This window comes from Fulvia fulva, chromosome 14, assembly GCF_020509005.1.
Source record: "Fulvia fulva chromosome 14, complete sequence".
Taxonomy (NCBI): Eukaryota; Fungi; Ascomycota; class Dothideomycetes; order Mycosphaerellales; family Mycosphaerellaceae; genus Fulvia; species Fulvia fulva.
In genome coordinates this window covers 6,462-18,704 of record NC_063025.1, presented here as the reverse complement: position 1 = coordinate 18,704, position 12,243 = coordinate 6,462, and the positions used below count along the sequence as shown (strand labels likewise).

Below are 12,243 nucleotides of genomic sequence, written 5' to 3'. Positions count from 1 at the left end.
GCTATCCGGCTAGCCCTAGGGCCGCTAGGGCGCCCTAAAGATTCGTATTTAGCCTAGTTCGTTAGTAGCCCGGTTAAGGTGTCGAGGCCTACCGGGAGGTAGATACGTTTACGGTTAGGTTCCCTTATTCGTCTCTTCTACCCTCTTCCTTTTGCTCGGCTCGAAGCCCTTATATACGGTAGGTCCCTCCTACTATCGTTAGGGGTACCTAGCTAGTATAGAGATCCTTACTTGTCTCGCTCGTTCTTATACTACTATTCTAGCCGGGTATTAGCTTAAATACGCTAGGTACCTTCTACCGTAGTATACGTACCTACTCTCCTTTTTTAGGCATTCCCTTCCCTAGTGTAGGCCTACGTAGTAAGGATACCTTAGGGTCTTCTCCCCGTATTTTAAGGCTATATAACCGTACTGTTAGCATTAGAAGTATTATAGTACCCTATAGCTACTCTAATAGATCTCCGTGTCTATTCTCTCGTAGTTCTAGAATAGCCTATTGTCTAATATCTAGTTAGCTTGTTCCGCTGTCTCTACCTAAATAATAAGCGATAAATACGTCTTTTCTCGGTCTACTATCTTATATAGCTATGCCGCCTTCGTTAGTCGTACTCCTAGGTAAGGAAGGAATCGTATTTAGTAAGCTAGCTACGAGATAAGGTAACAAGTCTTAACCGCGCTTTCCTACTTATCTAGTACTACCGTATAGCCTCGTTTCGAGAGGTTAGCCCGGAGCAAAAGCTTCCCTCTACGCCCTCCCTCCCTATTTGCTCCTTAAGCCAATATCTACCTCTATAGGCCTAAGCCCTTTAGTGCTCTCTATTGACCGATATACGTATCCGTCCTCTCGGGCTATATAGATAGTATTAGCCGTCGCTACTAGTATATACTACGCCCTAGGTTTTGACGCCCTTCGCGTTACCGTAGCCTATCTCTAGAAAGCGGCCGTCTATACCTCGTAGGTTTGCTCGGGGCATACACTACGCCGGGTAGCGTACTCCTTACGTTTCTACCTACTAACTAATATGAAGTTCCTTATTACCCTACCCTCGATCCTCCCCGATTATAGAACTAATCTACTTATATTATACGTCTTTTCCCCGTCCTAATAGCCGTCTTTTCCTTGCTTAGGCTATCGTCTTTTCCTCGTCGCAATCTACTATATTAGACTAGGTACGTTATGTAGCGGGATAGGTAGTACCTTAGGCAAAACCCTCGTTCCTATACCGGGTGTTTAATAGGCCCTTATAGGCTTCGTCGCGTGTCTACCTACCTACCGTATTGCCCGCTAGCAAACACTAGATCGTTTCGTAGTCCGCTCGACGCCGTTATATAGTCCGCTCAGTTGTTGTTCTATAGTCCGCTCGTCTAATATTCGTCGCTTAGCCCGCTCGGTTTACGGTCTCCGGAGGTGAAAATTCTATACTTATACTAGAGGTATCCTATCGAGCGTATAGGCCACGGTTCCGCGCCCTTCTTATACGTAGAAAGAAGAGGGACTCGCTCCCGATACGAGTATACGCTCGTCGGATAGTTTTTATACCCGTTTTACTAGTAGTCCTCTATTCGCCGCGGCTTTACCTACGCTACGCGCCCGCCGCGCCTACGACGCTCTAGCGTAAGAATACTTAGCTCTCTCGTAGCTAGACGAGAGGTTCGTAGCCGACACTACGTATAGGTGATTCTCGTCGTCGACCTATAGTAGATATATAGCTTACTAATACGTTACTATAGGAAGAAGTATATACCCTTCTTAGTTATATACTTCTCGACGAGCTTCTCGCTATCTACGAAGAGCTTTATTATTAGTCTAGATTTACCGGTCTATACGCGTATTGTAGTAGGTAGTGACTTGTCTAAGAAGCTAAGCGCCGTAGTAATACGAATAGGCTCTATAGTAGAGCTTAGAGCCGGTATTAAGGTAGCTATCGAAGCTACCGGAGTAGCTTATAAATCGGCGACTTTCGTCGACGGCTATTATAACTACGTTTCTCGCTCGATTTGGTCTATTCTTTTTTGAGGTTGTTCTCCTAATTACGTAGATAAATCCTATATCTTCCTAGGCTTTTTTGACCGTATAGGTGGCTACTTTCCTTATATCGAAGGTATTAGCCGTTTACGCTATTACGCCGGCTACTTTCCGCCGATCTTAAGCGTTACTCGCGGCTACTAAGGAGCTTGCTAAGGAGCCTACTAAGTAGCCTACTAAGGAGCCTCGGTAGTATCGCCCTTCTTAGTACTACTAGTAACGGGTATAGGGTATATTAGAAGGGCCTTTTTAGGCGTAGATCTAGCCTTCTTCGATACCTACTACCTACCGGGGTGAGGTGTCTATCGCTACTACTACTCTTAAGCCTATAATTAAGACTCTAGCGTATCTTTCTTAGTAGCCTAGCTACGAGTCCTTATGTTCTAAACTAGCCCTATATACCCTCGATTCAAATCGTCCTTAGTACTATTACTAGTAATATTACTACTAATATATTGAAGCTCTAACTATATCGTCTACTACCTACTATTACGTTATAATACGTCTTCTACGGGATCATAAGTTTAAGGATATTCTAGTAAATCCTGCTCTTTAGACTCGTATTCCGTCTCTTTATCTAGGAACTGCTCGTCCTACTCTTTCTATATATTAACAGGTGTATTAATCGGTAGCGTAGGCGGTAGCGAGAAGTCTAATAGGCGTTTTGTCTATATAGTAGGTGTAGCGACAGGTGAATAACCTAGTGGAAGTAGAAGTGGTGACGAGAGGACGCGGGCTTGTACTTTAGCGGGTTACGTAACTTGCGATAGTAGTAAATACGACGGCCTAACTAGATTAATAGATATAACAACTTTAGGCGTATTAGATAAATACTTAATAAACATAATAGGACTACTATATATAGCGAAACAAGGTAGTAGTAGTGTATTACTATAGAATCTTAAAGTTTAGTGACCCCGGGCCAAATTCGTTTAGACCCTTTTACGGGCTTAAATAAGAGAGAAACGCGCTAAATAGCTAGATCGTTACCGCTTGCCCTCCCGGATTGTAATATTACAACGCGGCGCTATATACACAAATCTCTTTGTACGAGCTTTATCTATACGACCCTACGATAGGCATAATGTTTTTTTAAGTCTTGAAAAGTAGTCGTTATTATATCGTATTGATATTACTACCCCGTAGGGAATCATCGATCTCTGCGCCAAAACACGACACATTCGAAAGCTCTTATCAAGGCCATTCCAACGATATAAAAAGCAGGCCACTGCCCCTAGGACTGAGGGAGTTCTACCTCATTCAATCTGGACAGCTTGAAGCTCTCTTCACCCTGTTTCTTCAGCTCCAAACGCCGCGGAGGTGCCTAGCTACATTAGGCAACTCCTAGGCAATGGCAGCCCAGGCTACGGCACTAACGGCGCCTACGGCCCTACAGGCGAAGCCCCCCCAAGACAACTGGCAGCAACTTATAGAGGACGCAAAAAGCATGGAAACTAACGATCAGCTCCCTTACCGGTCTCTACAGGTAATGATCACTCAGCTACGCACGGCGCTTGTACTGTCGTATCACCGAGGGCAACAAGAAATGAGGACGACGTCCCAGGCGATTAGCAAGGCCACCCGGAATCAACACCCCCATAGCTGGGCATCGGTCGCGGCATCAATACCAGGCCCCCGCCCAACGCACGATGCAGTTACGATCCGCATTGCAGCAAAGGAAGACCAGGCCGAAGTTGCGAAGCTATCGAACAAGGAGCTCGCCCAACGAATCAACCAACCAGGGGTGGTCGCAGTGAACCAACAGTCCAACGGCACTCTACAGATCTATACTAGCTCTGCTACTGCTAGGAGGCACCTAGAGGCACAGCCACAGTGGGCATCTAAGGTTGCGGCATCAGCGAAGGTCTCAACGAAACAATTCACGATCCTAGTCCACGACATGCCTAAGGAGTTTGACCCAACCAACCAGGGTCACCTACGCGCTCTCCAAGAGGACAACCCGGTCACTCTTAACTCTCCAATCCAGAAGGCGACTTGGCTCCATAGGAAATGGCCAGAAGGCAAGAAGGCCTCGGCGCTAATAGTATGGCTACAAGACGCGAAAGCGGCGGATCTAGCGATAGAACAAGGCCTGGTCTGGCAATACAGCCTCAAGACAGTAGAAAAGCACTCCTCATCCTTTCGTGTCCTCCAATGCTTCAAATGCCAACAGTATGGACACCAAACCTACACGTGCACAAACAAGCAGGCCTGCTCGAACTGTGCAGGAGACCATATGTCTAGGGACTGTACATCGACTACGAGACGGTGCGCGAACTGTCCGGGGCACCACCCATCGTATAGTGCGGAATGCCCACAGCGGAAACTAGCGAAAAACAAGGCAATCACAAACAGAACCGTCGCCCCAAGATTCTACGGCGACCGTGAGGCTAGCCCACACCGGAACCAACTAGCGGCGGTCGGGCACAAGCGCCCTAGGGCCGAGAACGATGTAAAGGATGCGCAGCCTAGGGCGTACGGGAGGCCACGTGCTCTGCTAGCTGCGGCGAGGGAATCTAACCAGGCCCGGCTCCCCTTTAGTACACAGCCGATAGGCGTAGACCAGGACGCACAGGGCAGTAGGACACAGGACGATACAGAGGAAATGATTGTCGATGCCGATGACTAGCCTCGACACGCTTAGCATCATCCAGTATAACGTCAACCATAGCAAGGATATAGTCCAGAACCATTTCCTACACGAGGCGGACCCGCGCGTCCACCACGTCCTTGCAATCCAGGAGCCATGGATTAACCCGCACCATAAGAGACCAACGACCTGCAAGTCACCAGGCTACACGACATGCCTACGAGGCGACGGCAGACCCCGCACGTGCTTCTATGTCAGCAAGGACATACTAGAATCCGACTGGGAGGTAGTGTACTACGCAGACGAAGAAGGCGGGGGCGATATTACCTCCCTCCACGTGGGTAGCACCTGGATACACAACCTATACATGCAACCGCCAGCCTCGAGGTCTAGCCGCGACCTAGGGGTCTGCAGACACCTAGACAGTGCGCTCAAGAGACAAGGGTGCCACATCGTAGTAGGAGACTTCAACATACACCACCCTTCCTGGGAAAGCCTTATGCAGCCGCACCCTATAGCCGACGAAGTACTCGACTTGATGGCGAGCAACGCAATTGCCCTCAATACCCCGAAGGACCTGGGCACCTGGAAGAGAGGGGGACTCCAAGGCACGATCGACCTCTCCTGGATCTCAGATAGCCACTACCACACGGTAACCTACTGTGGGATCGAACATGAACTCGAGGCGTCGTCAGACCACATGCCAGTCAGGACCTCTATTGCGACACAGATACAACGCACACCAGCGAGAACCCCTAAGCCAAACTGGGGAAAGGCCCACTGGGCCAACATCCAGGCGTACCTCGATGACTCCAAGAGGCTAGTCCAGATCGCGCAGCAGCAATACAACAGTAAAGACGAGATAGACGAAGCAGTCCAGGGGTTGACAGACGAAATAAGAAAAGCGACCTCACTTCACGTTCCGCTTGCCCAACCAACGACATGGTCCAAACCATACTGGACGCCGGAGTGCACTGCGGTAGTAAGAGAAGCAAGGAGAGCCCGCCGGGTGTGGACGAGCAGCCATAGCGAGGAGGCCTGGAACGTATACAGGGAGGCATGCCAACAGAAGAAAGCCATAATACGGAGGGAGAAAGCAGTCGGCTGGAGGGCCACAGTGGAAGAAATCGCCGGCAAGCCAGAGAGGATGTGGAAGCTAGCGAAATGGGCCCGACAGGACCCTACACAGGGCCCCTCCTTCTCTATCCCAGCGCTACAATCGCCTAGTGGCCCGGTTAGCGACCCCGAGGCCAAGGCTCGTCTACTGGCTAGCAAGTTCTTCCCACCCCCAGTCGAGGCTGATCTAAGCGACATAAACAGCTCTACTCCCCTAGCCCCTAGCATCGCGGTCCAACAGGAGGTGTCCGAGGGAGAAGTTACCGCTGTGCTGAGGAAGTTGGCGGCGAAGAAAGCCCCGGGGCCGGATGGGATCCCAAACGAGCTACTAAAGAAGTGTAGAGATCAACTAGCCCCAGCAGTTGCAGCGATCTTCAACGCCTGCCTACAGACCGGATACCACCCGATAGCTTTTAAACAATCGACGACAGTGGTCCTACGCAAGCCGCAGAAGGAAGACTATACGCAGGTGAAGTCGTACCGCCCAATTGCGCTCCTTAACACTCTTGGGAAGGCGCTTGAGAAGCTGGTTGCAACGAGACTCTCCGAGGCGGCAGAGGAACACTCCCTACTCCCGGACACCCAGATGGGTGCGCGCCCACAGCGATCGACGCTATCCGCGATGGAACTTATCACCTCTCAGGTAAAGGCCATCTGGTATAAGAATAGGGACAAGGTGGCTTCCTTACTTAGCCTAGACATATCGGGAGCCTTCGACTACGTGTCACACCCGCGGCTTCTCTACATCCTAAGGTCGAAAGGACTCCCTGAGTGGCTTGTCAACTTCGTACGGTCCTACCTCCAAAACCGCAGTACGTCGATCCTGGTCGGCCAGTACAGAAGCCCATTTCAAGCAGTCCACACTGGAATCCCGCAAGGCTCAACGCTAGCACCTATTCTGTTCCTCTTCTTTATGGCGACGCTGCTCCCAGCCCTAGAATCCCAGAACACCGCTGCGAGCGGCTTCGTAGACGACACAAACATCCTAGCGTGGTCTTCCTCGACTGAGGAGAACTGTAGGCTACTAGAAGAGAAGCACAAGATCTGCGAGGACTGGGCTAGGAGGCACGGGGCTCGGTTTGCCCCAGAAAAGTACAATCTGATACACTTTACGCGCCGGCCACGGTTCCACAATATGCAAGCTTCTATCCAGATACAGGGGCACACGACTAACCCGGCAAATCAGCTCAGGATCCTCGGACTATGGGTGGACCCGGCGCTACGGTGGAGGAAGCACGTACAGGCAATATTACGGAAAGCTGAACAGAATATGGCATCATGCCAGAGGCTCACTGCGTCCACATGGGGGGCGGACTTCCGGCAGTCACGACTTCTATATACGGCTATTGTACGGCCAGTCCTTACCTATGGCAGCCAAGTGTGGTCCTTAGGCGAGAGGGCCTGCCCATCGAAGGGACTCGTCGCGCCGCTAGCGAAGATCCAAAACCAATGCCTAAGGAAGGTCACCGGGGCATATAAGTCGACACCAACGAGGATGCTTGAGCACGAGACCGCTATACCGCCGATCGACCTATACATCCAGGGACTACGGACCTCCTACTTAGGCAAGTCGGCACAGTACCCAGTACAGAAGGTCATCGCCAGTGCAGTCGCAAGGGCCCGCGAATCAGTACCAGCGCACAAGGGCATTCGACCCGGAAACGAGCCGAACTACCGGGCAAGGGACGAACAGCTAGCAACACAATGGGAAGGTGAGAAATCGTTTGTAGAGCAACTATGGAAAGAGAGGTGGAACAACCAGGTTGTAGGGCATAGTGGACGCCCTCAGCCAGCGGGACAACCTAAGGAATGGTCAGCTACAAAATCCGCGGTCAAGCACCCCCCGAAGCTCATCCACTACCGCCTTACGAGGGCACAGAGTAGCATAGCAACCCAACTGCGAAGCGAACACATCGGCCTCCAGGGGTACCTATCATGGAGGAAGGTTCCAGGATACACGAATACTAGCTGCCCCTGCGGCTATCGCTCCCAGAACGTACGGCACGCACTCCTCGTCTGTCCGAGGTGGTCGCTAGGAAGGGGGGAGTGGATGGCAAAGGCGAGGAACCGGACGATTGGGGCACTTCTTAACAACGCTGAAGACCTACGGCGCATTACGAACTGGATACTAGAGAAGGGCTGGCTAGAACAGTACCGCCTAGTAGGAGCAGTGCAGGAAGAGAGGACACGACGCAGCGCGACGAGACCGGCTAGGAGCGGGGGCTAACGGGGTAGTGACATGGACTACGTACGTTCAGAGGGAAAGCTAATCTAGACAAGGAGTAGTCGGGGGCGGGAAGGGTTTTCACCTATTCGGGTTTCCCTTTGTACATAACAATAGATATATACCTGCATAGGCCGGATAGGGTCCTAGAACAGGGGAATGACAAATCTATCTATCTATATCGTATTTACGAGGGAGGGCAAATCTAGCTTCGATACGACGTTTTGTGTTTCTACGGCGTAGGTTATTTTGCTAGTATCTGTTCTCTTAGGTGTATATAAACTAGCTTATATCGATCTTAAGTATACTCCGTAGACACGCTTTGACTATATTTCCGGTATCTGTCGTAGTTATAATATTATACTCTAAAACAATATAGTCTTAGCGCTATTTCTAAAGCTAATCTAGCCGTTTAGCGCTATTTGTCGTTAGACGCTTCGCCGAAGGGTCTACTTAGCTTACGTTACGTGCACCCTATCAAAGCAAATCCGCCTAATATTAGAGGTAGGACTAGTCGATAGTTTTTACGCTAGATATTAGGATTTAGAGTATGAACGGAGCAAGGTATCTACTCCTTTAGGGTTTCTATATCGAGTCTGTTTACTAATAGACGATCCTAATGCCGGCCCGTAAAGATCTTTCTAGGTACGTTGTAGGTAGTAAAAACACTAGTAGCTTTAGACATCGTACCTTAGATCTCGGTAGAGTAATAAATATCTAGAGCTATATCGGAACCGAAAAGGGACGGCACGACCGACTAGCGTGGACGGAAGGTGGCAACTCTCAAGCAATGATGGTGAGACGGGAGGAAGGTGGTGGCCATGCCATTCTAGTAAATACTCCTCGGTCCTAGCAAGTCCGGAGAAGCAGCTGTCTTAAAGGACGAAGATTGGTATAGTATGACCAGCTCTACGGCACGGACGGCGATAGCACATATGCACCTACGATCTACCTATTGCTTATCAAGTTGGCCTTGAGGTTTCGTGAAATGCAGATGGCAAGGGTGCAAGGCGACCGGTCGTTGCCCTAAAGAAGTTCCTTATCTTAAGGTTGATCGCTTATGTCGTGGAATCGGAGTCCTCTGCGTCATTCCTCTAACATTTGGAGGACATGTAGCTGCCATAACTTGTTACCTACTCGTTCGTCCAATATTGGTAGTCGTGGTAGGTACTTTCGGCTATTGTGCGTAACGTGGCAATAGTCCGGTAAGAGTTAAATGCTGCCGTCCTTTCGGGATGATGCCCTATTCTCTTAGCACACCATTCTTTAGGCCTGGTGTACAAGATCGCAGCTGAAGATAGCAGCCTTAGGTATAGAGAGAATGCCCGAGACGAATGCCCCATAACACCGGGTGTACCGGTCGATGCTCAATGCTCTTGATGTTCTGCTAGTAGTCGCGTGAGGCGGTGGGTGTATTGTCCCTCGCAAATAGACTCCTTTTGGCAAAGCCGCTGGCTGCCCGAATAGCCTTACCAAAGGTGAATTAGATGTGGTGATAGCACCATGGGCTGATCAAGATACCCTTTCCAATTGCGCTGACTTTGCGGGTGCAAAAGTACATCCAGATAGAGCATGACCGCCTGGGCAAGTATCTAGTGTAGAGTAGTAAGAATGGCTTCGCTAACGGTGAAATCAGCCCTCGCAGTTTGCCGTCCAGTCGATGCTGGCTTGGCTACTACTCCTGGACTTCCCTCAGGTCTTGGAAGGCGAGATGGCATATCCAGTGCTCTGAGAGACTCGCCGGCGCTACAAAGATATCCAGAAGCTCATTAGGATCGCCGCATCCCTTCGAAAGTCATATCGCTTGCTGCTGAATCGGCTCCTTAGCGCCATACCAACGTGCGCTCTTCCACCTATCAAGTGTCGCTGTAACGCCGTGGCATCGGAGCCCATTATGCTTGTATTTGTTTTCAATACGGTGCCGGGAACGTGCGGGTCTTAGATCGTATATAGCCGCAGTTACTGTCCTCGTGAACCGTTCTACGCGATATAGGTGGCTTATGTACTCTGCCTAGCTAGTACGTCGATCTTGAACATGACGCTAAGACGACACCCTCTTCGTAAGGTGAACCGCGCAATGAGCAAAGACTTCGCGTGGAGCAGCGGCCCTAGGATTGTGAGCTCGTCGCGATGAATGTAGTGGCGATCTGCTAGCTTGCAGGCTAGAAAGAGAGCTGCGCCATGTTCTGTTGATTAGGCAGCATCATTGTTGTGCACAAACAATTCCAGCGACGCTCTTCATTTGCCTTCAAGTCTCTGTTCGTTCGTGAGTGCCAAGCCAGTAGGGACCGAATCTATACTGCTTTGGTCTAGGGCCTACCCGAGGGTCCTTTTTGCCTGGCTAGCACAGTACCCAGTTGATTGAGAAGCTGACAAGGCCACGAATCAGGCTCTCGGCGTTTTCCTGACTCAAAGGGCTAACCAGTGCCGAGAAAGGTATCTGTCCGGCAAGCTGGGATTTGACATACTCGAGAACTAGTTCAGCCTAGGGCAGAGTTCAGAGAGGAGCGTACTACCGCAGCCAGTACTGCATATGTAGAGGAGAAGGCTTGGGGGGATGCTGCCAGAGTAGAATCTGCTCGATACGGATCTCTGTCTCCGTAACGTCTGTATGTCAAATCGCTGGGATTCTGTTTTGATATTGTATACAGCGAGATGACGGATACGAAGTTGCTCATCTCGCATGCTGCTGGGCGCAGCATGAGTGTCCTCGACCCTACGTCAATAGCAGCAAAGGCGGGCCGCGTTTCTTAGGATGTCATGTCTAACAGCCATTGGCGATCCTATACACATTGCTACGCTACTCGGCGAGTCTGCGCTCGCCAGATTGTATTATGAGCACTAGAGTAGTACTGTAGGCGGCCCTACGCCGAGATTCCGATTTAATGATACTAGAACTCGTCCCGCAATGAGATTGTATGCTAAGTTGTGATCGTAAGGGTCAGGTTTCGTCGACAATGGTGATAAAGGACGTCGCGGTTCCTCTACACGAAGACAGTGTCGAACAGAGCCAGGAGGAACGGTGAAGTGGCCTGGAGAGGGCTGGTTACGAAGTGAGCAAGCAAAGACTGCACGTCCTGACTCTAGGGGGTACACTTGACGGAATAACCGGATTTGGTCGAGCGACGGAAGACACCCTGATCCAAACACACTATCCGTTCGCGAAAGGCCGTCGATGGCGAACATTGTCCTCTTACTTTACGTGTATCGCTAACTGCTCGCCACGATTTTCGTGATCGATAACCATTTCGTCCGCTGCTCATCACGACGGCTTGAAATCGATGCTACACGGGTTACGAGAGACATCCCTCCTAGACTTCAAGAACGGGAATTGATAACATAGTAGCAGTCCAGACATTTTAGAGGACTGAGATTTGATCGATACAAGAAAGTCGACAGACATCCCGTCCTCGATCCTGAATTGTGCCCCGGCAGACACTCCTTACAGAAATGTTCCTAGAAGTTGCCGTTCTGCTAACTACGAGAGATCGTGTATTGAAGTCTAAGTTCGGACAACATCGATCACAGTAAGTGAATTGGTATAGTATCCTATTAGTTAATACTAGTTACTACGCGGTTGTTAGTAGGTACGGTATCGCCGTCGTCGCTAGTAGTAGTAGTATAGTATCCTCACCTCACTAGCACCGGTAACTAGATCCAAATGAGGTATCTACTACGCTCTAATCGGATGGCTATCCGCGGTAGGTCACTACCAAAATAGCATATTGCCGGAGTCGCGTAAATACGCGTGTTATATATATTCTCGTACCTCTCTTTCTTATTATCTATTTACCTTACTATCGCGAATATACTAGCCTTTCGATAGCTATTCACCTTGCCTTTAAAGAACACTACGAAGGTGACTCTATACCTTAAGAACCCTAAGTTCGACGCTAGATTACGGCTCGACGAGTTCAATATCGATAGTGTTACGTACACGCGTAAGAACGCCGTCTAGTAGCTAAAGAAAGGGCGTACGAAGACATCTTAAATATAGGCCTATAGAGAGGCGTTAGTACGTAATAGCGATTTAAGAGAGGTGTATTACTACTATAACTAGAAGCTCGAGAATAGGCCGTAATTGCTACCTATAGTAAATAGTAATTAAGGTCCACTTATCTATCTTTAGAGCTATTAGATAAATAAGCGTAGTAAGCCTATTGCCGTTATTAAAGAGCCTAAAGAGAGCTCGTAGTCGTAGACCTTTATTAACTTCACCCTTATTTAAAAGTTCGATAAATTTAAGCGCCTACTTATCCGGTAGATTATATATTATTATATAGCCTT

General features: G+C 49.5%; 1 protein-coding gene across 1 annotated transcript; it reads right to left on the bottom strand.

Moving 5' to 3' along the window:
* Window positions 1–10,940: 10,940 nt before the first annotated feature.
* Window positions 10,941–11,142, bottom strand: CLAFUR5_20391 (uncharacterized protein; the record flags this gene model as incomplete). The annotated part of the gene is made up of 2 exons (XM_059463227.1): window positions 10,941–10,998; window positions 11,051–11,142. 2 exons carry the CDS (start codon window positions 11,140–11,142, stop codon window positions 10,941–10,943), a joined length of 150 nt encoding a protein of 49 aa, XP_059319212.1.
* Window positions 11,143–12,243: the final 1,101 nt, after the last annotated feature.